The sequence below is a fragment of the Triplophysa dalaica genome, chromosome 24 (genome assembly GCF_015846415.1).
Source record: "Triplophysa dalaica isolate WHDGS20190420 chromosome 24, ASM1584641v1, whole genome shotgun sequence".
Classification (NCBI taxonomy): domain Eukaryota; kingdom Metazoa; phylum Chordata; class Actinopteri; order Cypriniformes; family Nemacheilidae; genus Triplophysa; species Triplophysa dalaica.
Window position 1 is genome coordinate 11404682 of NC_079565.1, and position 25221 is coordinate 11429902.

The window sequence follows — 25221 nt, forward strand, 5'->3', positions numbered from 1 at the left end:
CTCTCGTGCGTAGGTTTGATCAGTCAGAGCGACGTTGAGCTGGAGTCCTGTTAGTCAATAAGCGGCAAACTATGAACACAGAGATTATTTAGTAACAGCCCGTGCAACGCAAAGCGTCCGTTTGGACAGGTGAGACCTTTTATTATGTTTTAATGCTGTTTTATTGTTGTTTTGTTTATTAGTGTCGGGTTTGGCCGCCCGTTGATGTTACTGTGGTGGAGCGCGTGCTTGAAAACAACTTTCATGTCTCGGAAGATGAAGTGATCTTTCATAAATAACAAAGTCACTTTTAAAGCGAAATAACTTGCTTTCAAGAGCAAGTTTTGAATTTATATTTAACCGGGTATTACTTTAGACGTCAAGGTTGATATCAAACAAGCATCATCTGACTTTGTGAAGTTATAAAACGTGATTGCACTAAAACTTCAAATAGGCTACTTACACATAAACAGCAGATTTTGTATAAGATTATGTCTTTGTACGCTGGTTTGATATTAATGTTATTTTTGTACTGGAAGAATATTTATATTATATTCCATAGTGTTTGTAAACCGTACTAAAGAATAGTGTTTCTAAACTTTAGTATCGTACATTTATTTAGTATAGTGTTGCAGTATACTAGACCCTTAGAGACCCACAGAGACCATTATACTGTAGTTTCCATTAAAACCAATACAATATTAGCAAATCTGATCATTTCTGGTCATATTAATACTCATGTCAATTATGCTAGACTCAAGTTTTCACTTTAAATGTTATAAATGACTGTCCATTCTCATGAGATGGGCCCTCGTGTTAAAATCTTGAACTTGAGAAGTAGCTACAGGATGCAGTGTGGTGACCCGTCTACTTCCTCACCTTGTTTCAGAGAGTGGGGTGTGGCCCACAATGCTTTCCACTTCAGCTGCTTGTGTTTTTATATAATATCAAACTCTACGCCTCTCAAAGGCTCATATCTGATGTGTGTATCTGATGTGTGGTGATGCCAGAAGTCGGTGGATTATATTTCAGTATAGAGAATTGTTTTAAAACGCATTTAACTGGGGAAGTGGACCAGTGGAATTAATGTGCTGTGTGAAACCCTTTCAGATGAACCACAATCGCACCAGCTGCTTCACACGTGTGTCACGTGTGTCTCAGTCATCGCAGACACGTTGATAGACTTGAAGTCTATACGGCCAAAATAACTTTCTGCAGGTTATTTTTACTTTTTTTTTTTAAATAAAAAATAGACAAAACATTCAACTTTTAAGTTACTTAAAGGCATAGAAAAATAAAAGCATACAGAAAAATTTGTATTGGATACAGTTTGGTCTGTTATTAATATTTCTTGATTTGATCTTTTGTAATATTCGGTAGCCATTCTCTTGGGCCTTGATTCAATGTGTTGTATGCACATTTTTGCCAAGCCTCCTTAAACATTTCCTAAAGCTGAGGTTCATTTACACTTGAACTACAGTTACACAGCTGTGCAACAAGATTGCATAGTTTAAAATAAATCTTGAATAATATATTTAAATATAATATAAATATATTGATAGAGGATTGGATGTCTCTGATATTTGCAGTACGTGCGATACTCTGTTTAATCATCCATGGAAAAACTGACATGTTGTAGCGTGTCATCTAATAATAGGTTGACACTTTCAGATGCTTTTTTTTGGTGTTGTTGTATCTAGAACTGTGTGGTTGTGGTGTTAGTCTCTTTTTTACGTTTTGTTTTTGTATTATCAGATCTTTTGATTAGAGTTTTTTATCTCCAAAAATCCCTGACTGATTCAAGTTAACACCTTCATTCTTCTGAATGTACTCTGCTAAGATATCTGCTATAGTTTAATGTTAAGACGATGTTTTACCCTAAAATAAAAATGATGTCATTTTTTTAAGTCAATGTCTATGTATATTGTAATGGAACACTAAAAGTGACTTGAAGCATTATCTCATCGCTCTTTTCAATTCAGCCATGTCTGTTGTGTTATGTTCATAGGTTTTCAAACATGCAGGTATAAAAACAAGATCGTCTTTTTTTGGGTCAATTGTTCCTTGCATATTTCTAAAACATCCGTGCAAGTTTGATGGAAAAACATTCCGGAAGGGTAGTTGGTGATCTGCCAGTATTCATTTAAGTGGAGATGATGATAAAGCTGTGAAAAGGTTGTGACATTAAGAGCCTTTAAAGCCTGCAAAAACACCTCTGTCCTTTCCGCTAGTATCTAGAGTAAAAAAGTGCATTGGAGTTTTCCCCTGGGAATTGTCCAGAAGAGCATTAGGTTCATGGGAAATGGGCTGTGCTAATATAAGACAATATTACTATTGTTGTTGATTTGCTCGAATTAGGCAAGAAACAATGAGCAGGTTTCTCATTGTTTTTACCGCCCATTTGACATTTAGTTGAGTCACAAAAATATACCTTTTTGTGTAGATTTTTTAAAGGCTGTGCTGGGTTGATATATCGTGCAATTTTTGTGCTCCGTTTCTAAAAGGATTGCGGTTGACAGCGCAACATTGGAATTGTGATTCTGAGATTTTCTCTAGCAGTATCGCCCGGTTGGCGTTACAGACGTCAATAATTACCCTTTCTTTAAAAATGTCTTTAAGCGATATCCGTTGAACTCCCAATCTCCTTGGAAGCAGTCTTATTCAGTTTAGTCATTTTGTTTCTGCCAGACAAGTTAATGCAACCAAACCATACAATGACCCAATAAGAAATAACAGATTCAAAAAACTCCTATACAACCGTGTCATTTACATTAGTAATACCTTAAAATAATAAAAAAACAAACGTTGTCGGATCATTTTACAAATGGAATCGGTATTGACATCTAAATAAAATTTCTTATCAATCTCTGTTTTCAGGTATTTATACTCATCCACGAGCTCAATATGCCTTTCACGGATATAATCAAGTCTATAATAATTTAAAGTCTATAATCATGTCTTTGGTCTTTCAAGCTATGTTCAAGTATATATTACACTTTGGACACCATGAGACAAAATCCACAGGTCCATGAGATTTCTTTTCATTGACTAGTAGGCTCACAATAACGGTGTCAACGGCAAAACTTCTGTGTATACCTATCATCAAATGTGCTCTTACAAATATAATGCACTGCAGAGGGCAAGAACACACCCCTGAGGAGAACCCCTAGAAGAACATAACGTGCAGGATAACAAGCCATTAACTCGAACACACTGGCTCTATTATATTATAAAAATGAATTTACCATCTCACCAAATTAAAATCCAAGTTAAACAATTAAATAAGCTTTTCTGCCAGCACATTTGGCCTAATTGTATTAAACGCAGATGAGAAATCAATTGAAGTCAGCTGTGCCCTTGCTTTAGGAGTCTCCACATGTTGCGGCTACTAGATGAACAAGAGTAGTAACAGAATCTTCCCCAGCACCCCCTGCTCTATACGCAAACTGGCATGGATCTAGTTTGTCTTCTACATGCTTTTAGATCTCCACTCTTACAATTTTCTCAAATGTTTTCATCACCAAAGAGGTGAGGGGTAATGGTCTAAAATCATTTAAAACCTTTGGGGCCCTATGTTTTGCCACAGGAACAGCTGTGGAATGTTTCCAAATTTGTGGGACAGTCTGCAATCTAAGAGACATCTGTTTAAATATTCTACTTAATTGCTGACTACATGCTTACAACACCTCGCCAGTTATCTGGTCCTGGGCTTTTCTTTTCTTTTGACCTTTTAAGAAACCTAGCCACTGTTGGAGCATCAATATTAAATACTGTATAACTGTGAAGAATCATAGTCTCCAATCCATTGTCATCATCCACCTTATATCTCAGATAAAAAATTGTTAGCTAGACACGCATGTACCCATTTAAAGATAACATAGTATTGTTACTTTCCTGTAGACCTGTCATTAGTCTCATCATGCTATCCCACAATGCCCTATTTTGTCCTTGTCATTATGCTTTTCCTTTGCAATGGCTGCTCTTACTTCCTTCTTAATAATAGAAGCAACTATATCAGCACATTTACAAACTACCCTTTTTACTTAAAGGAATAGTTCACCCAGAAATTCAAATTTGCTGTTTATTTACACCCCCAGGTCATACGAGATTGTGGCATTTTTTTCTTGAGTACAAACATAAAGAAGATTGTTTGGTAAATCGGCTGCCCTCTCTGCTTCATATAATGGGAGTCTAAGAGCGAGCTTTTGACTTGACCGTTAACAAGTTAGCAAAACCCTAATAGCAGTATAGCAACCAAAAAGCCTTAGCAACTGCCCTTGTAACCATATGAGCATCACTCATGTTTCCTTTAGTACATGTGTAGGGATGCACCGATATGTACATCTTGGCCGATTATGATAACCGTTCATTCTTGAACATTGGAAGGCGATAACCGATATATTGGTCGATGTACAGTACCTAAATATTTTATATACATTTTTCTGAGACTGAATTTTTTTTTCCTCCCTGAACATCATGTATCAAGCCTATTTTACGTTAATTCAAGATTCTTAAACTTTTAAAGGGGTGAAATGACACTGCTAAACCGAATATCATGGTTTGTTTTGGATGTAATGTAATGTGTATACACGATTTAAGGTTAAAAAACGCTGTATTTTCCACAAACCGTGCATGTTTGTTTCTCCTCTTTGGCAGGAACAAATTTGTTCCCGTCTCTCTGAGCTCATTGCTCTGAAAAGCGAGGTGTGCTATGATTGGCCAGTTAACCAGTGCATAGTGATTGGTCGAATGCTGCAAGAGTGAAAGGGAAATGTAACGCTTCTTACCATATTCGGAACATCATGTTTCAAGAAATTGTACTGACTGACAGGTGATAAAATGTCATTGTGCTCAAATCTGATAAGGAAAATGAAAATGATCAAGCTGATATATCCACTTTCCAGCAAGACTTGAGCAGGAAATAAAGGATTGGTAAGGTTTTATAAAAAAAATATTACGTCAAATGCTACCATGGACTGACATAGATTTGTGGGGGTGTGATTACACGAGGCGTTTCAGGCAGGTCTGGGTGAGCATTCGCTTTTAGAATTGAATGCATCTTTTGTTCCGACACATTTATTTTAGCAATTTTACGTGTTTATTAAATGAATTGGCAACTTATAACAGACCAAAGACACAGAAAAACGCCTATTCGCGCCATATGACACCTTTAATCTTTTCTGGTATAATGGATATTTATAAATTAAATAATGTTTATTCAATAAATTTTAGATGTTCTCCTAGATCAACTCAGAAAGAGGTTTTTAACAGCCACACGTCTATAAGGTCTCAAGACAGAAAGCATGCAGACAGCAGTCGGCTTTACACAATATGCTTTAGTTCCTATAATTTACATAAAATTGCATAAAAATCTACATACTACATCAAGAATGTTAGCTAATAGCAGTAAGTGAATAAACATGACAGAAAGACTTTAACTAATTTTAACTGTGAGCAACCTAACAAGTGGTTTAACCAAAGGAAATGATAAATAATAAATCAGAAAAAAAATTCTTTATCAATTCGGGATAACATTAAAAATGACTATTTATCGGCCTATGCCCCAAAATGTATCGTGCATCCTTATATATGTGTTACTAGTATTATTTTGTTTGATGCATCACATTTCTTCAGTTGTGTTTCAACTTGAAGGTGAGATTTCCTTTTTTTAACAACATGATCAGAGTTCTCTTCGTCCAACAGGAAGCACAAGCTGGATGTGAAACTTTGAAACTTCTGTCATTTATTTTCTTCACACCAGCCTTTAATCAGCAGCATTTTCCATTCATACTCTATATCTTCTCAGCTTTGTGTATTACCCAAGTCAGATGCCGCTGTTCTGGTTATCGGCTACTGCAAGAGATAACAGTTGAACTGACCACAGATCAGTGTGTAAAGGTCTCTCTCCATCAGCACCTTTTCATTGCCCGGCTGCTGCTGACCTGTGATTATTAGAAGCACCCTGCTAACAACAGCCTGTGGTGTATGGCACACCTGTATTCCTCTGACTCAACATCACAGGGCATTTTCTGCCAGAATCATGGCTGTAGTATTGGCAGTTACTTGTATTATGGTTTTGATGTTGTTGATGTACTTGTGCTGTAAAAAAATTTTTTATTAAGTAAGTATTATCTAAATATTGCATGTCGCAATGGTTTGCGATAATTAACTGATTTAATTACGTTTTACTGTAAAGCAATGGTTCTCAACTCTGGCCCGAGAGATCCATTCTCCTGCCGAGTTTAGCCCCAACTCTGATAAAACACCTGAAGAATCTAATCAGCCACTTCAGGAACAGATGCACTCAATTGAATGTGGGGCTGCGCAGATTATTTGGCATATCGCATTTAAGTACAGCATTTATTCCTAAAGCCGCTGATTAGCTTGTTGTTGTTTTTTTTAAGTTTGTATGGAGCCCTGATAATTCAAATAGACTTCTGTGTTTCTCTGGGCTGCCTCCGTGCGCGAAGTCATGGCGTTCGGCTGCTATTTTTAACCAAACCAAATAAAATAATAATCTTGTCCAAAAAGTACTAACACTTACACGACACTATGACCCTATGACATCATAAATGTGCAAATTAGTTTGTGGCATCACTAACGTCACAGGTCTGTCAAAATCCTATGGGAAACGCTTGGAGAGAATAGGCACTTGAATGTTAGTGTCGGTGTGCACAAGTGCATGCATGTGCTGTGAGATGAGGAAGATCAACAACCGAAAGTAATTAAAACGTTATGTTGGTTGTATAATTTAATTTTATTCACAAACTAAAAGCATATTTTAAAGCCTTGTATCTACTTATGTAAAGCAAAACGAAATAGTTTCACTTCAATTGGACGTGGAGCTTCTCTGGTTGGTTTGCTGAAAATTGCACCACAGGTCTTGAGTAAAACCTCAGAGACGAATGGCTGTATTGCACTTTAGTTTAGATCTGCGGTTGACCAATGGGTTTATTGTTCCGTGAGAAAATTAGAAGCCAAGCTTTATTTGTGCAGTGATGATGCATTAATATCATAATACATTGTCTTAGACAAAAATGTTTATCTTGGTTTAGGGTGAAGGACAGTGTTGTATGGATTTTAGGGTTACCAATTTGCAAGAAAACAATGCGTCTTATACTGTGTGAGCAAAATAAATGATATTGCAATACAAATAAAAAACAAATTGTGGATCCAGGTATTTTGCCTTGTTTGGTTTGGTTTTAGTCAAAGTTTTGTTTCAGGTTATATAGTTTTATAAACTACACACCGGAAAGAAAACTGTTGGTCTGTTGGTCACTTTCAATTTGGAGCAACACCAGGAAAGACCACAGTTTAGAGACTACAGGTCAAAGATCTAGTCAAAATGCAAAGGATTTTATCATCAGTTACTTTTTCCATTTTTAAATATTTTTATTTCAGTCATTTTGTTTTTAGTTTGCAATTTTTTACATCAACCACCACATCAACGTATTAAACTTTGAAAGGGAGTTTGAAAGGGAAACTTTGGCTCTAGTGTTTTCAGTTGGACAGGTGTGTAAACAGTGGACATGTTTCTCAGCTGAGCAGTTGTCTGGTGAACTGTCGACTCTTGTGTTCTGCACCTGTCGACAGTGAATGTAAACCACAGACGTCTTTAGTTTTTCACACATGCCAACAGCATTAACTATAGCAGTCCTGCAAAAACTATTTCTGGGATCACCGCAAATGTTGTTGTCAAGTGCGGTGATGATGTTATTCACATGGCTGTTTGATACTTTATGAGCTGTTAACAAAAGTCAGTTTCAAGTTTCTCCAGGTTTTTCCAGTTTAAAATGGCCCAATTCCCAACACTACAGGGAGGATCTCGATCTATACATGCTATAACTTCAATCCTGCTTTAATTCTTGAGCCAGACAAAATGTTTGCTTGACAAAGAGCTGAAGTATTAGCCGACATAACCGCACACATGATTGTGACTATGACAAAAGAGCAACCTCACTTCAACCTCCAACCTCACGGCTGGAAGTCTGTAGTAAAGCTCAGACAGAATGGATGAATGTTATAATGATATTTGAATGTTAAGAAGTAAACTTGGTTCTTTTGCAGATTTTGAAATGAAGAAGGACTTTGATACACTTATATCCGAAGAACGGTCTGAGATCATCTCTAATTATGAGAAGGCAAGTCACATCCTTTCAAATTCACTTTGGTACCATGTACTTTTTTTAAAGCTATTGATCTAAATTGTGATCCTTGGTTTAGTCAATGCTCACACAAGAGGAAACTGGATAAGAAAAGATTGAAAACACATGACACGCCATTACAGTGTCCAAATCAATTTTTGACCACTACAGCAGTGATTCCCGACCCTGTTACTGTAGGACAACCAATAGTTTGGATATTCCTCAAACCAAACACACTTGACTTGGATTATAAGAAGACACCAAGATGTTAAATAGTAGTGTCAGATAAGGTAAAATGTGTACTGTTTGAGATCTTCCAGTAACACTGCTGGAAACCATTGCCCCAAAGTGAGGTATTGTTGTGTACAGAAGAACAATAGTGATAGGTCGTGGTTTGACCTGCTTAGGGTTGAAACCAACAACCTTTTGAACATTGTCCTGGATATTTAACCACTAGGCCACACTACCCAAAAACAGGGGAGTTCATTTTTGGAGTGAAACGGCTTTCCAGATAGATCTAGAAAAGAGTGTGTTATGGAAGTGCTGCTACTTCAGCATGATTCAGAAAAATATGCCTGTCGTGGTTCAGTAAAGTGTTTAGACAGACCACAGCTGGACGTCTCGCACATATTGCTGCTAAACGGACATTGACTGCATGATAGGAATTCTCAACGCTCTTCAAATATCTTGAGATTAGTTTGTTGAGCGTCTAGAGATAAGGTGTTTAGAATAGACAATGACATATATCTGACTGGGGAAAGAGTAGATTGGAGACTTCTAATGCTGTGTTCACACCAAATGCAAGCATCGTGGTCCTGCTCTCTATTAGTCGTGGGAATAGTTTAAAATTTTTGTACGAGTGGCACAAAAACATTGTGCGACATGGAGTGTCTTTACCCGTCCATACGTGTCAAAAGTAGATGTCAATGAGCTCTGGGAATTCTTGCTTAAGTTGAATTTTTTACGGCACCTGTTTGGCAAAGCCCTGCGCGTATATAATTGAATCATGCAAATTGCTCAATCCAAGTTTGGTGTGAACGCAACAAACACAGCGTAGTACCACTAATATTTCTAAAGTTTGTTTTGGACATTAAAATTGTTCTCTTTGAAGTTTTCTTTTTATTATGTCTCCTTCAAATTTGACCCCAAAACCAATTTAGTCAATATTGACTTTTAACGAACAGTTCTTAAAAAATATTCTTTGTCAAAGTACACATCCCCTCTGGGTTGATTGGGTCCGTTGCCTTTGCTCCAGTTACTCAATTTGTTTGTTGGGCCGCTTACAGGGCAGGCAGAAGGGAGTTCGCATCAAGGACTGGGAGGATGACGAATACAACATCTGCAAGGTCACGGACCGCTTCGGTTTCCTGCAGTAAGTCATGCCGTGTTTTCTCCTGTCCCGTAACATCTGCAGGGATATTTTACCACATGGTATGTAGTGTTTACCATAGCAGGATAATGACCTCTGACCCTTGTCGAGGAAGTTGCTTGGGCTAACTTTGTTGTCTGAGCCCTGAAGAATGTAAATTTTCACGTTTGTGTTGCACAATACATAGAGCACTAACTGTGACCTCCAGAACAGTGTTATAAGTGCTACAATAATATTTCATAAAATATTTATTGAAGCTTTAAATGTCTGTACAAATCTGACTTTTTTGGTTATTGTCTTTGCAGTGAAGAGGAGCTCCCATCACCAACTGCAGTGGAGGAGAAGGTGATATTACAATATCCCTGTAAAATCTTTCATACAACTATATAAGATGAAACATGTTTTTGTTACTCGTTTAATGTTTGTGGGCCTATTGTACCCACAGCATTATGGTAATCTTGAGTCCTTACAGAATAGTATCGCACCGTTGCATCCCCCCTTTAAAATAAAACGTGTCTGTTAACATTACATGAGCTAATTACAATATTTCCAATGGTTAATGAATGCTGGAAAATTATATTGCTCATGTATAGTCCATGCCCTGCGATGGGTTGGCACTCCATCCAGGGTGTATCCTGCCTTGATGCCCGATGACTCCTGAGATAGGCGCAGGCTCCCCGTGACCCGAGGTAGTTCGGATAAGCGGTAGAAAATGGAATGGAATGGAATGTATAGTCCATGTTACCTCAAAAAATCGCATTGAATTGTTTGTCTATGGCACTCGTTCAATAATATTTTTTAACATTTAAAATATTTATTACTAACCAAAGCATGAAAAAAAGTTGTATAACAGACCAAAATCTCAACCTGCTCTTTCTTTAGTTTAAACTCCAGGAGCTTGAAAGAGTGCAGAAATGGGTGAAGATGGTGAAAAAGTGGGATAAGTACCACAGCAGCGAAAAGGTAGTTGCAAGATAAATAATTTTATGACTTATGTTTGCACATTTGTTAAATTCTGTATTAAAGGTGCCATAAGCTGATCCTGAAATCTGCTGTACGACCAAACAAACATGGTGTCAATACTTTACATGTTACTTTACAAAAATGTTTGATTATGGAACATTAAATTATCTTTTATCATACTGCTGTTGACACTTTTGTAGAGAACCAAAAGCCATTGTATTACAGTCACAGTGCTTAAAATCTTTGAATGGACTAAAGTGACTCATTGCTTTCGTAAACAGAACCCGTCGAACAGTCTCCACACATCCACACAAATAATTTCCACAATCAGTTTGTTTCCTCTTCCCTTGGGTGTTTTGCAGATGATGAAGCGCGTGTACAAGGGGATTCCCTTGCAGCTGCGTGGTCAAGCCTGGGCTCTCATGCTGGAGGTGGACCAGGTGAAACAGGCCAACTACAAGAAGTATGAGGTAGGAGCTTTGGCAGGATAGTCTGTGTGTTTGGGTTTCATGAGGTCCTTGTGATTAAATAGTCACTGATTTATGTGGAGCCATTCAAAGGCTTTTTTGTTTGGGTTTTGGTTTGTCGTGTGTGATTAGCCAGACGTGTTTTGTCTCCGATCTGCCCTTTTGCTTGTAAACATGTTTTATTGCATAGGAAAGTTGTTGTTTGTTAAGCTAATATTAGCTTATATTAGGATATGTTGGTATACAAACAGATGTTATCATATAAATTATGGTGATAGTGTCTTTTTTTAACTCTCAATGTCTTTCATTTATTTTGCTTATGTTTGTACAGACAATGAAGGAACAAGCCAAAAAGTACTCAACAGAAATCAAGCAGATAGATCTTGATGTCAACCGAACGTTTAGGAACCATATCATGTTCATGAAACGTTTTGGCGTCAAGTAAGCATCATACACACACGCACAACAGCATGATCTGGAATTTGCTAGGTTGCTTTGTCTAAATTTTTATCTTTAGCTTCTCATATCTTGTTTTATCTTAGTTTAACTTATTTGGCGTTTTTTCAACATAAAAGGGATAGCTCATCCAAAAATTAAAAACCTGTCATCATTTACTCATTGGTTTGAAACCTATATAAATGAACACAGAGAAAGATATTTGGAAGAATGTTAGCAATATTCTGTTCTGGGACATCATCCACAACCATAGAAGAAAACAATATTGTATTGTTTTTGTTCTGTTAAATACATAATGAGATATTGCTAAGAATTTTGGAAAACAAAGAAATCTCAGGCATTTTTGAATACCGTTTAATTCTTCCTACTATTATAGTCAATGATGTCCCGGAACTGAAAGTGACTAACATTCTTCCGAATATCTTTCTTTGTGTTTATTTGAACAGAGTTATTGATACAGGTATGAAATAACATGAGTGTGAGTACATTTTTTTTTTTTTGTTGCGATAGATCTGGACTGATTTGCAGAGACCTTGCAAGCCCAAAACAAGAGTTACTTCCCCTTTGTCATTTTTGTTTAACTTCCTGTTGCTGTGCGTGGCCTCAGAGGAAATGACAGAGCCGGTGACTCGTTACAATTATGCCCAGAATAAGAATATACTTTGATGTTATGCACAACAGCTGAAGCTCAGCCACAGTGAACGTTTCCTTTTATGCCGGACAATTGTTAAGACCACTTGGGATCGTATATCCTATAATGCACAACTGTCAAAAACAAAATTTTCTTGCCTTATTTGGTCAGACAGGAATCTATCATGGCACTTTGCAGAAGCCTAGCGCAGGTTCACTTCTAGTTTTCAGAAATACTCATTGTTTCACTTTAGCAGATGATTCAAACTGAAATGGTCTTTAGACTTCACCATCGTGCATGAAAGTTGACTAGAGTGCACAGAGAGGCATCATGCTCATGAGGTTTGCATTGGCGGCACACACACTATCGACAATTTTATAGTATTCAGGGTTACCCAGTGGATGGAATTTCTGGGTTATGACATTTTTATTAGCGCTGATCGACCAAGAAGAGGATGTTGGGCGGAAGTGTGTTTTAACACATCTCCTGTTTGTTTGTGTTATTTGTAACCGTTTCTACAACACACGCTATTCATAATGTGACTTTCCTCTGGACAGTACCCCGCAAACTCACACCAAATCCTTCCAAATCTTCAGACACTTTGAATTATTAACGTACATCTCCTCTGGATGTGATTTCTTATGCATAAGTAGTCAGTTGTTTAGTCTTTTGAGTTGAATGAATGCTGTATTTTTATAAGCTCAAAACATAGATGGGCCAATCCAATAAGGTAATAAAGAAGATGATTTAGTATTTGTGTTGGTTTCATGCAGTACATTTTTAGAACCTTTTTTTATTGTGGGATTCAGACTTTTTTAATAAAGAGAGTTAGAGCTTTTTAGAGCAAAATAGATATCTCCGTAAATTCCAAGTAATATCAAACAGACTGCAGTTGGGTTGTTTTGATTTAGTTAGTACTCATTTTTATGTTTAAATAACTCAGTTTTCTCAGTTTTTTTGCAAATTAACTATTTTTATTATTAAATTATTAAATATTAAATTATGTGTTCATAAGGTAAAAATGCTATAAGATGGTACGCATCCTAATATAAGTAATCATTAAATATATATGCTTCCCAAACAAGACTTTACTATTGAAAACATATCCAAACATATTTTCTGAGTTTATCTTATTTTTGTACAAAATTAATTTGGAAATCAGCTTTTCCAGCTGAACCAACATACTTGTGTATCAATGAAATGATCAAAGTATCAGATTTTTTGAAGAGATACTCACATTGACACACAGTCTGGAAGGTCATATGATGTTATCTTTGTGGTATCTCTTCCCGTTATGTATTTCTAATGTGACATGATGACAAAATGGTTGCCTTAATGTTGGTTATACCACAGCGACAATGATCTGAAGGACAGTTTATGAAATTCAGACTTTCAATGAAACTGTTTTGATACTTATTATGGTTTTGATTTTAGCACCACAAAAATATTAACATATCAAGATTCTGAATATTAAAGCTCACTATAACGGAGGCAATAAAAAAATCACATTTGTAATTGACGTCCTATGTTGGTCTCTTTCTGACGTTGAAATCTGTAAGACCGCAGTTTTGACCTAAATGTTTCTGTCTCTTTACAGACAGCAGGCCCTGTTTCATGTGCTGGCCGCTTATTCAGTCTACAACACGGTGAGTGAGCGACAGACTCTCAATGTTGTGTGAACTTGTTATATAACTCAGTACATCATGTGCTGGCCGAATCAGGATGGGGGGGAGATGTCAGACGGTGTCCCACCCTCTTAACACAGTCTACAGGCACAAACAACTATGAATGTAGCGCTATCTAAATGGAGACTTCCTATTGACTTCTATTGTTGTTTAGTGAAGCTAAATATAATGACTTCTGTATAGATTAAGTCAAATGCAAAATTGGCCATGTGTTTCAATGAATGAGGACAGGCTGCGTGCCAATTTGTATACGGCCTGCATTAGGGGTGTCACCATACAAGGTAGCAGTGTCGAAAATAACCATGATGAAAAGGAACACGATTGTAATTGTGGTGTTTAATAATTCATTTTCAGGGATGTTTTTACATCAAAGTATATAGTTCGGTCAGAAACACGTAAACTATCTAACCATCTAACTTCACAAAGACTAGATTGAAATGAGACCAGAATGTGCTTTGGAGACTCACAGGTCCAGACACAGTGATTCTGTGGTACTGCCCACAGGCTGTGAGTGACCGGGGTCTTACAACAATAACAGGCTGTTTGATGGCTGTAAATAAGATAACATGCTCTTTAAATGAGTCATTAGATGCTTTGCCAGATATCCTTTATATTTAATATCAAACCCATGGAGAGAATGGTCAGCGAAGAGTGTTTTCATGCATACGTTTTTGATGGGTTTGAACATAAATGCACAAGTCCCATTGGTTGTTCAAAAGAGGAGCATGTCATTCTCACCGAGATCAGAAAAAGCGCCACTGTTTCCTTCCTGTCGTGCCCACCAGAAAGTGGGTCAACTGGACGACATGCGAGGAAGAAAAAAACGATGTGAGTTTTACCAAAAGCACTATATTTAAAGGTCAAGCGTGTAGTTTTTTGGAGGATCAAATGACAGAAATGCTATATTATGTCTTCAGAGGTGTATAAAGACCTTACATAATGAAGCGTTTTGTTTGTATTACCTAAGAATGAGCTATTTCTATCTACATACACCACGGGTCCCCTTACATGGAATTCACTATGTTGTATCTACAGAAGCCCTAAAGGGACAAACTACTCTACAGAGCGTGTTTTGTAAATATGTTATCTTTAAATACGTAAACAAGTGAAAACATGACGACATCTTAGTCCCGTGTCGATGCAGTGATATGAAAGAGAGGTTTGGAGCGAGCTGTTGGTTGCAGTTTGCACCCTCACTGGTAGATGGTGTTAAATCTCCACATCGCTCCTTTAACCAGAAACTGTATTTGTAGTATTGTTAACAATCATTTTAGCAGAAACGTTTCAAGGATGGATGAAACATCAGTGACACATCAGCCAGCTTTTATTTATTAAGTCGATTTCCGCATTGGTAACTAATATGTTAATCAAACACTCACTTTGAGCTTCTGGTTTATGTGGTTTGTGTAGGAAGTGAGCTACTGTCAGGGCATGAGCCAGATCGCCGCTATTCTGCTCATGTACATGAATGAGGAAGATGCATTCTGGGCATTATCACAGCTGTTAACCAATCGAAAACACGCCATGCACGGTATGGATCAATACGTTTTTGATTTTTGACATGCTTGTAAGTTTATGAAACATCTATGACATGTCCCCCGTTTTGGTCTGGAACAGGGTTCTTCATCCCTGGGTTACCCAAACTGCACCGTTTCCAGAATCATCATGACCAAATACTTTCCAAGCTCCTTCCAAAACTAAAGAAACACATGGTGAGTTTGTGTTTTTAACCTCAGCTGTTTTTGTAGTAATGTAACGTAAGCACATATTTTCTCAGTTTGAAATGTCATCCTCCCCGCAGGAGAAAGAGCAGATGTCCACTCCTTTCTACTCAACCAAATGGTTCCTCCAGTGTTTTATTGACAGGGTGAGTTTTCAAAAGACTCATATTTTCTATGAACAATAAAAGTCAATGGGGGTCAATATTGTGGTTACCAATCTTCTTCAAAATATCTTCTTTTGTGTCCTGGAGAAGATAGTCCTACAGGTTTGGAATGACATAAAGGAAAAATAATGATGTCAGAATTTTTATTTTAGGCTGAACTATCCCTTACTTTCTTGCTAAATGTAAATGTGAAAATCCAGTATTCAGGGCACAGGATTACATCATTCCCCCACATTTTCTTTCCTTGAAAAAGTAATACGTCTGGGCTGAACTCCATGGAGAATGTCACAGCGATGTTTTATTGATGTCAGTGCCCTCCTTGAGCTGCTTGCATTTGATGTCTGCAAAATTTATAAATCTGTTGTATTTCTACCACATAGACACCCTTTACGCTTACCCTGCGTCTATGGGACATCTACATACTAGAGGGAGAGAAAATTCTCACTGCCATGGCCTATACTATCCTCAAACTGCACAAAAGTAAGTGATATTTCCATTGTGATGTGCTGCAGTTGGTAACTGAGCATTTGAGGGTCCAGGTCCTACAAGGGTCAATCCAATGGCTTGAGTATGATATTCAAATGAGTAATGCTCCATTATACCCCTATCAGAGCATCTTTTCAAGATGTCTTTGGAGGAACTGAGGGAGCTTCTTCAGGAGAAGATTTCTTCATCCTTCAACATGAGCGATGATTTGGTCATAGAGCACCTACAGTCATCCATGGCAGAACTCCGCAGAATGAAGCTTGACCTTCCCCCTCCAGGTACAGTAGATATCATATGTGATGTAATATACTGTTGTTATTCACATTCACACTTGGGGTGCTTTTGTTGTTGTTGAGTGTACTCTGTGCAAATTTTGACAATTAGAAACACGAGTACACTCTTAAAAAAAAGTTTCCAATTAAAATATTTCAGCCTTATGCCATGAGAAGGACGCATCTTAAAGCTGCAATCCATAACTTTTGTTGTTAAAAATAGAAATCAGTTATTAAAAAGCAATGTGGAGATTTAAGTGGCGAGGTTGTGAATTGCAGTTACTAGCTCGCTCCACCCCTCACCCCTGCCAATTTAAGGACTACAGTAGCTGACACAGGACAAAAATGTCATCATGTTTTGCCGAAGGAGATAACGTTTTTACAAAACAGCAGTTTGTCCGTTTAGGGCTACTGTAGAAACAACATGGCAAATTCCAAGCAAGTTGGGCTTGTGGTGTAAGTAGATAGAAGTAGCTCATTCTAAGGAAAAAAAATAACGCTTCATCATGTATGGTCCTTATACACCTCTGAAGACAATATAGCATTTCTTTCAGTAGATCCTCCAAAAAACCACACACTGGAGCTTTAAATATAGTGCATTTGGCAAAACTAAATGCAAAAATTAGAGACTGGACCTTTAAGCAAGCACATAATACATTTTTCTGTATCCTACGCCGAAACTTAAATTGCAATTTTACATAATTTGACTTAAACGCATGTAAAGAACAGTACATAAAATGGCGATAGAGAGGCAAAAGTTATGTATTGCAGCTTTAACCCTCTTGTTATGTTTGGAGTGTCAAATTGACTAAAAAGAACTTTGCTATCTTCTGAAAAGTATCCTGATTGTATTTTTAAAGGTTAAATCTTGAAAATAATAGTTAACATTCTTAGTGATTTTATTTTTGTTTATTTATGTTCCCATGCCTTCTGGAACTGGAGCTCGAAAGATGTGAAGTTTAAGAATTTAAAGAACTGTATAAGTAAAATATTTACAAATTGTCCTAATATTTTTTATTTTAATATATTTGGTAGGTAAATCGTAAGTCAGTGTAACAGAAGGGTTAAGAGCTCATGATCTGTTTCTTTAGAAAAGCAATTAATGCATCAAGTCTTAAACCCTATATGGTTTGACACACTTGTCTAAAATGCCCTACACAAAATGTATTAACCATGGTTTTTGCCATGAAATGTAGATATAAACCATTTTTGGAGTGCCTTCTGTGTTAAGCTAGAGAATAACATCAATGTCTGTTATCCTAGCCAAAGGAGATGAGTTCCCAAAGATCACACTGGGTGAGGAGCGTCCCATAATCCTGTGTCCAGTGAACCAAACTGAGTGCGTGTCTTTACCAGCAGCCACACAGAACAACCAAACCACAACCAAACCACACAAAGAAGACACCTCCTCCTTCAACCAAAGCAATGATGAACACATTCCCTCCATTACATTACCATCTCCTGTACCAGTGCACACACAATCCTCTTCCAACCCTTCACCCTGTCAAGCTACACCTGAGGACTCGGTGGACAACATGAAGACCCAAGACAACGTCCCTGAACGCAGGGCAACTCTTCAGCTCCCAGAACCAGCACCTTCAAGGGACACTCTCTTATTGAAGAATGTATGTGCCAGAAGGCCTCTGTCGGTGGTGTCTGATGAGTGGCCACCTCCGTACCAGGCACTGATGACAGAGTCTTCAAGTGTCCACTCCCTGAACCTTCCGGACTTGCCTCCACCACCTCTTCCCTGCGCTGAAGAAGCGCTTGGGTTTTTACCTCTAGATGAAGAAATTCCATTATGCCTTCCCCCACCACCGCCAATAGGCCAACCTCTCAATCGCATTTTGGAAGATCCATCGGCGTGCCCCTCACCGTACAGATCCCACCGGCAGCTGAGCAAGTTTCCAGTGAACCTCTACGTTCCTCCACCCACGGGTGACCGGCGACCCTCCAACACCTCGCATTATGACAACATCTGGGATGATGTGGATCATTCTGTGGAGAGGATCACTCCATTGCCACAAGACTTGGGTCTTAAGAACCCTACCCTTCTCCGTACTCCAGAAGACACTTCCTCTCTTCCTCTACCGCCTCCGTCGAAGTTCTTCTACACCCCAGACTCTTCTCCCATACAACCACCTCCTCCTTGCATTGAAGATTCAGACAATTGGGTCTCTCCAGACTGTGTTGTAGTCCCAAAGCCAGCGGCCAGCTTTACAGTAAGGCCCTTTCTCACACCTTCAGTTCAATCCCATCAGGTTGAGAGCGGACATTCACGCCCCCCGAGACTACCACCAATAAAATTACCCACAATGCTTTCCCAAGAACACACGGATTCAGATTTTTACAGAATACACGTCCCAAATCACTAGCTGACGGACACTTTTCTTTTATGGACATTTGTCAAGCAAGTCATTCTGTACATTTTGCACATAAGAATAGTCGAGCTTGTGGGATATGTTTTTGTAACCTTTAGGATATATATATTGCAGTGGAGCTTGGATGTGTTTCAGCGTGTCTCAAATTTGTTGCATTTCCGTTTTTTCAACGCAAGAGCTCTAAAGGGACTGAATGTTGGTAAATGGTTACTGTTCCTCACCGTGTCACTCATTTCAGAGGACCAACATTAACCTATGATTGTTTTTAAATGTTGAGCAAAGGCGAGTGGAATCGACTTCAAAATCGGTTTAAGTTTGCTAGTCAGATGTTGTCAATGTTATTTTTAAACTTGTTTGAAGTGAATGGACATCATTTTTAAAATACAAGATGCTTTGTTGTACCACATTTGGGAACTCAAGGTGACCCAAGACCTACTTTAAAGGGGTCCCAGAGTTGCTACAGAAGAAACTCCCTCATCCTGTTGTAGATTTTGAGCTCTAGTGCCACCTTGTGGAAAATGTAAAGCACAGCATGGTCAACAATTTTCATGGAAAGGTTACTTGCCACATACCAGTGAATTTTAAAAAATGAAGAAAATTTAATTGAAGGTGATGTTACAGCTTTATAGTGTGATGATTGTAAATAGGGCTGTTTTGCACTGCTGTTTGTATTAAGAGACAATATTATTTAATTGCTTTTATAGAGTGTGGTTTATACCCAATTTTAAATTTGATGTTTATTTGAGAATTGATTTTATTTCAATAACACCTGCTTAAAGAAAACCTGTATGCTCATCATTGAAAAGTCACAAGACGCTACAAATAAAGTGGCATGTTCAGTTTAATATTTACATTATTGCCATTTCTTGCACATAAAATATGTCACAGTGAAGTATTGCTTTAAAAATCACAATGTACATTCAATTTGCAAAACAGCACACATGTCCTTTAGGTGCTCATTCAATATTAATATTACTCAGGCAAATCGGTCATGTGGATTGGAAAATTGTCAATAAATTATATTAGAGACATAACTGCATTTGCATAGTTTATAAACAATATCTTTAAAGCGCTGTATAACAATCAATTGCATATTGCTTGAGGATACATAGAAGAGCATATAATAAACAAACATGTGTGCCAGGACATGTCACATATAGTACACATACAGAAAGTGCTATTGCTGTCGGGTGGAAGAATTTCACTTCACAGTACTCGCTGAAGATTCGGGGTCAGTGCAAGGATGATGACATTTACCTTCAATACGCCACCCCTCTAAATGTAACAAAAAAGGGTATATCCCAGAGCTGCAAGCCTGCAAAGAACATGGGTAAGCACTTGTGAAGGTGAATTTCCAGGCTGTTCAGGTCCTGAACCTACAATCTGAGCTGCATAAAAAGGTTGATCTGAGACGCCACGCTCTCCCTCAGCCTCGATTCGTCCTCTGAACCCACAGGCACGCCTGCTAATCTGGTTGAGCCATTTTCTCCGAGGACACATGGCAAGCTGAGGAACACCTTGGACCCGATTCCACCCCATCCCTGAATGAATGCAGATTGATTTAAGACGAGGAAACATGCTACTGTGAAGATGTTTGCAATAAAATGGTTTCAGAAATTGTTTTTTAGTTACTAAGTAGACAATCTAAGCAGCAAACCTCGGCCAGTGTCGTGACTGAGTGTATTTTCTTCTGGTCTGTTATGATGCTGTGAGTGATGTCAGCAATGGACAATCCAACTGACCATGACCTCTGACCTCGGCCCTTCAACATCTCTAACGCCCTGTGAACATAATATAAACATACTTCATAATTGTAATCTAAATGTAACAGTATGGATTAACGGTACAGCATCATTAATACAGTATGTATGCATATTTATACTAAAATGAATACCTGTCCATCAAGGGTTTGGTGGAGTTGGACACTGGGGTTAATGATTGCAGCTGGTCAATCCCTGGACCCACATTACCCCACACGGCCACTGATATACAACATACAATAATCAATGTATTATTGAAAACCAATTGGTAAGTAATGATTACAGAATCCAGTCAACTAGAATTTTCTTCCTGCACTGCATTAGTGAAAATGAATAGCTAGAATGCACTAAAAGGCTGGAAAAATGTAAAAACTAGACATACACTTGCAGACTTTTTGAACGTTTGCATAGAAAACAATACATGATCAAATCTGCAGACTAGCGCATACTCTGTGCAACAACTCCAGACTGAAAATCAGGGCAAAAATCTTGTAGTGTATTCCTGCTATAAGTTTCTTTGTATAAAAGTGTCGGCTAAATTCATAAATATGCATTTGATAAAACACCAAAAATGGCATAAACGAAGAATTGAATGAATGAATGTACAGAACAGTATATATGCCAATTATTAACTAGTTAGTCCTAATCCACAGACCTATGAATTGTAAATATAAAAGATGCCAGGCAAGTGTTGATCGACTCACCTTTGTTCTCCGAAAGCTCTCCGATGACCCAGGCCTGCATGCCTGTGTTGTTGGCCAACAGTGAAATGTTAATGATTTGAGACAGACGTTCCGAGTCGAGATTACAGCCCACCCCGATGACTTGAGTTGGCAACAGATGACTCTGTCTCCATGCCACATGTGTCATAATGTCCACTGTTTTAAAAGACATCAAACAAATGGTCAGCAAAATAAGACAATCATTATCACCATATGGTCAAAAAAGGTCATACGGTCATTTTGACCCCCATTGCATGAACACGAAACCTCATTTCTCAAATCTATCTTTTGTGTCTCAGAGAAGAACGTGTCATTTACAGGTTTTCGTCCACATGATGGAGAATAAATTAAGACATTTTTATTTTGCTTTTATTAGAGCAGAGCAGAAAAGCAAAGAAATGTTTAAAATGTGTTAGAGAAATAGTTAATAGGATATTATAAAGACTAGAAAGATTCAAATATAAACGATTCTGGAAACTATCCATAGCAAAAAAAGCAGATAAACCCTGTGGAGTTTTATTTGGGTTTTTTTGCAACCTTCTGGAGGCCCCGGACCCCATCTGAAAACCCCGGTCCAGAAAACACACTTCCCCTTAAAGCCCTGGTCACCGGTCACTGATACTTTTTATTTGCTTACCTGGTTGAGAAGCGATAAGCAGCACAGCTTTTGGACTCAGCTGGGCAAGCCGATGGATCATCCCACGATACAAGTCCACATTAGTCTGAACCACACTCGCATACGACTGCTCATCACTCCAGGCGTTCGCTGTGACGATCACCACCTTTGAACCCTCCGAGGCGGACAGGTCTATGAAAGAGGGGCCACACGCACACACACTCAGCATCTGAGGTATCATTTATTGAAGTGTTAATGAATGTAATCATGAAAAGCACCTTTTGAAACCTCAACCTTTGGTAAACTGAAAATCTCTAAATCAATCGCGCCACCTTTGGTAGAACTCTCAGGGACGTCAATCAAAACCAGTTTGTCCACACTGCTCTATGATGAAAAGTATGACATGCCAGCTTAGTTTAAAAATGCGCTCGCTTAAAAGCTATTTTTGCTCTTCAAACAAACGAAACAAATACTTACTTTTGCCATAATACTCAACACGGCGGCTACTCCTAAATCTCCCCCACCAATCACAGAGACTTTAACCGCTTGATCAGATCGATGCCCACCTATAAGAAAAGGTCATAAATTACAATTAAATAATAATAATTGATTTTAAACAACTGAGGACAGCATCCCAGACAAACCTTCATCAACTGTGAGATTCGACACATAGGCCAGTAGATCATTGGGATTTTCAAAGTGTCCAGAGGATTTGGCGCCCAAAGGAGGATCTTCTTCGAATTTAGCGATCATCTCCGCTAGAAGCCCATTTAAAGATGACTTGGGCTACAGTGACATTAATTTCCATCATTATAGATCAGCAAATTATCTCAGTGATGTCACAAAAACTGCAGCTTGGCATCATCTTCTTTGAAACTACTCCATTGACTGAATTTGAAGTTCTCTTACATGATCCCAGTTGTGCAGACCCGGCAGGTGAATTCTTCCCTTTGAATCGACATGTTTACCCTCCCGTATGACCATGCTGGAGGTTGGTCTCAGGAAGCAGATGGGCGGCGTGAAGGGAAAAGAATCCACCAGCCAAAGCAGGATGGGCAGGTTATATAAGCGCCCTGTAAATACAGTATCATCAACATATTGACACATTGTTTAAATCAACATATAGTTTGGACTGGCAAGTATAACAGTACTGTACTCTCACCTTGGTATCTGACTGGGATGTTTCCAACAACCTTGAGCAGATCCTTCTGTGAACTGTCACTAAATGCTGAATCGGAAGATGAAGTAATGACTCAGCAGATTAAAATGTATATATTTGATTGGATCAAATATCCTGAATTAAGTATTATTTTAAATATGGAAAATGTTAAATACATCACAATAAATGATAAGAATGACTCACTGTATGTCCCATATAAAACTTTTATATCAGGGTGAAGGCGAGACACTTTCTGCAGCTCCTCAATGGCGACATCGCGAAATTTATACTAGACAAGTAACATGGTCAAATAAAAGAAGACATTTAAAGTTAAAGTTGATCAGTGGCATCATTTCTCATTCAATGACTGAACATTCAAACAGGTTTAGCCAGTGTCTACGCCTGAACATTTTAACGATATATGACTGAATCATTAAGAAAGCTTATTAAGAAAACCAACCTTGAAAAGGATTTTCTTAACGGATTCGGAGAAGTCCATGATCTGTGTTTAAAAACAGCAAGACAGGGGTAAGAAAACACCGATGTCTTCAATCTCAACAAAGCAATAACGACACAGAACTTCCGCACATATGGTGAAAGTCCCTTTAAGGGAAGTCATTCCACTCGGTGGCTATATTTGTAATGTCTCCCGGCACCTATACAAGTATTTTTACTTGAATAAGGGAAGTCTGCTTTCGCTACAATTTTGATAAATTGCCAAAAACAACATATTTTAACGTAACATAATGAAACCTGATATAAAGTGCTACATACTTTTGTTTCTTAAATTCAACTACAAAACGCCTTTCCGTGTTGCTGCCGCTACTGCGCAGGAGTAAAGGTTCGCGTGTTAGTCTTTGGCGATTTTTGATTGGCTGCTTTACCTTGAAGGCGGGACTTCTTTCGCTTTCTTTCCTAATTCATAGTAACAGAAGTGCGGCGTCTTGTTAGTCTCGACAATCTTTGATACATTTCAGGTGATTTCAGCAACGGAAAGCCGGTAGGAAGCGTTTTATTAAAAGTGTATGTCCAAAAATAATTTCTCTTTTATATAATAAATACAAAGAAAATGGTCTACATACATTTTTAAGTTATCACTTTTTAAAGCTATCAAATATTCAGATGGATTTTTATGCAAAAACTGTCTAAGGACTGCTTGTTGTGGCTTTTATTAAAGGTATAATAAATGTATAGTCAAAAAATCAAATACTATTTACTAAATAAAATTGTATCTTATATGAATGAATCTATCAACTAAAAATGGCATTTTATTTTTTATAATCAATTTTTTTTGTAGCTTTTTAGTACTGTTTACACATGCAGAATGAAGCAGTCAGTCAGCTTAACAACAGTTCATTTATATAGAAAATCATAATAATAAATAAAATAATAATATTATTAATATTAATAATACAAATAATAATAAAATGTAATAGTGAAGAGTGAATGGCAGAAATATGCAAAGCCTAAAAACGCATTTCTATGTAAAAAAATCATATTTTCTTACACATTGCTTATTTAGATATTCCCTTAAAATAACATTTTTAATTATTTCCCCTTTTGTTTTTACTATTTTAATGGGAGTTCTGGAAGGGTTATGTATGGGTTAGACATTTCTTTTTATTAATAAATTGTCTTCCATGATCCACATTTGCAATCATTTTAGAATAATTTAATAAAAAAGTATAGAATAATACAACAATAATCCAACATAATACAAAACTAAACATAGTTCCCAATAGGACTATGATCAAATATATCATTTTTAAATAATCTCTCTCTCGCTTGCTCGCTTTATAATAATATTAACTTTTTATTTGTATTTAAGGTACTGTCAAGTAGCATTCAAATATCCAGGAGGATTCTCAAATAAGATCCCGTCGAATAAAATAACTTTCTCAGAATGTTTTCTTCTTTCCTACACACGGGGGCGCAGTTGATCCACATATATGGCTACAAAATGTAAACGCAAGCTCGTAACAGAGTTTGTGTTTCCTGCTTTCTAAAATCCACTAAAGTTAGTTTAAGTTTAATTATTCATCAGTCAAATAAAGAGATCAATCGGAATATAGTTTAGTTTGAAACTGTATTTAATGTGTGAATGGTCAGTCAGTGGTTTAGTTTGTTTACCTGCACGCATTCAGTCGAGTGCATGAGGTAAAACAATGTTCTCTCTATTTATATTTATATTTATTTATAATGTTTTTTTAAGTCTGATCCACACACATAAGGGATTACTGTAAACA

General features: G+C 37.6%; 2 protein-coding genes across 2 annotated transcripts; one reads left to right on the forward strand and one right to left on the reverse strand.

Annotated features, from left to right (window-relative positions):
• On the forward strand, positions 1 to 19569 carry si:dkeyp-19e1.3 (USP6 N-terminal-like protein). Its single transcript, XM_056740011.1, has 14 exons — positions 1 to 129; positions 8047 to 8120; positions 9410 to 9495; positions 9798 to 9837; positions 10375 to 10455; positions 10818 to 10925; positions 11254 to 11363; positions 13607 to 13655; positions 15105 to 15225; positions 15312 to 15406; positions 15496 to 15561; positions 15960 to 16059; positions 16191 to 16343; positions 17601 to 19569. The coding sequence occupies exons 2-14, from the start codon at positions 8055 to 8057 to the stop codon at positions 18710 to 18712; spliced, it is 2187 nt and encodes a 728-aa protein (XP_056595989.1). The 5' UTR covers positions 1 to 129; positions 8047 to 8054; the 3' UTR covers positions 18713 to 19569.
• Positions 19542 to 23729, reverse strand: uevld (UEV and lactate/malate dehyrogenase domains). Its single transcript, XM_056740012.1, has 12 exons — positions 23436 to 23729; positions 23180 to 23264; positions 22979 to 23044; positions 22726 to 22889; positions 22461 to 22602; positions 22294 to 22382; positions 22095 to 22200; positions 21838 to 22008; positions 21183 to 21356; positions 20613 to 20700; positions 20376 to 20499; positions 19542 to 20259 (listed from the first exon to the last, which is right to left on the reverse strand). Exons 1-12 carry the CDS (start codon positions 23472 to 23474, stop codon positions 20095 to 20097), a joined length of 1413 nt encoding a protein of 470 aa, XP_056595990.1. The 5' UTR covers positions 23475 to 23729; the 3' UTR covers positions 19542 to 20094.
• Positions 23730 to 25221: the final 1492 nt, after the last annotated feature.

Excerpts from the sequence above, each read along its gene's own strand:
- si:dkeyp-19e1.3 (XM_056740011.1), top strand. The coding sequence starts at position 8,055 with ATGAAGAAGGACTTTGATACACTTATATCCGAAGAACGGTCTGAGATC. Across the intron at positions 10,926-11,253 it reads CCAACTACAAGAAGTATGAG|ACAATGAAGGAACAAGCCAA; the intron begins GTAGGAGCTTTG and ends ATGTTTGTACAG. Across the intron at positions 15,407-15,495 it reads CAAAACTAAAGAAACACATG|GAGAAAGAGCAGATGTCCAC; the intron begins GTGAGTTTGTGT and ends TCCTCCCCGCAG.
- uevld (XM_056740012.1), bottom strand. The coding sequence starts at position 23,474 with ATGGACTTCTCCGAATCCGTTAAGAAAATCCTTTTCAAG. Across the intron at positions 22,890-22,978 it reads CATCCCAGTCAGATACCAAG|GGCGCTTATATAACCTGCCC; the intron begins GTGAGAGTACAG and ends CTGTATTTACAG. Across the intron at positions 22,201-22,293 it reads TGTTGAGTATTATGGCAAAA|AGCAGTGTGGACAAACTGGT; the intron begins GTAAGTATTTGT and ends TTTTCATCATAG.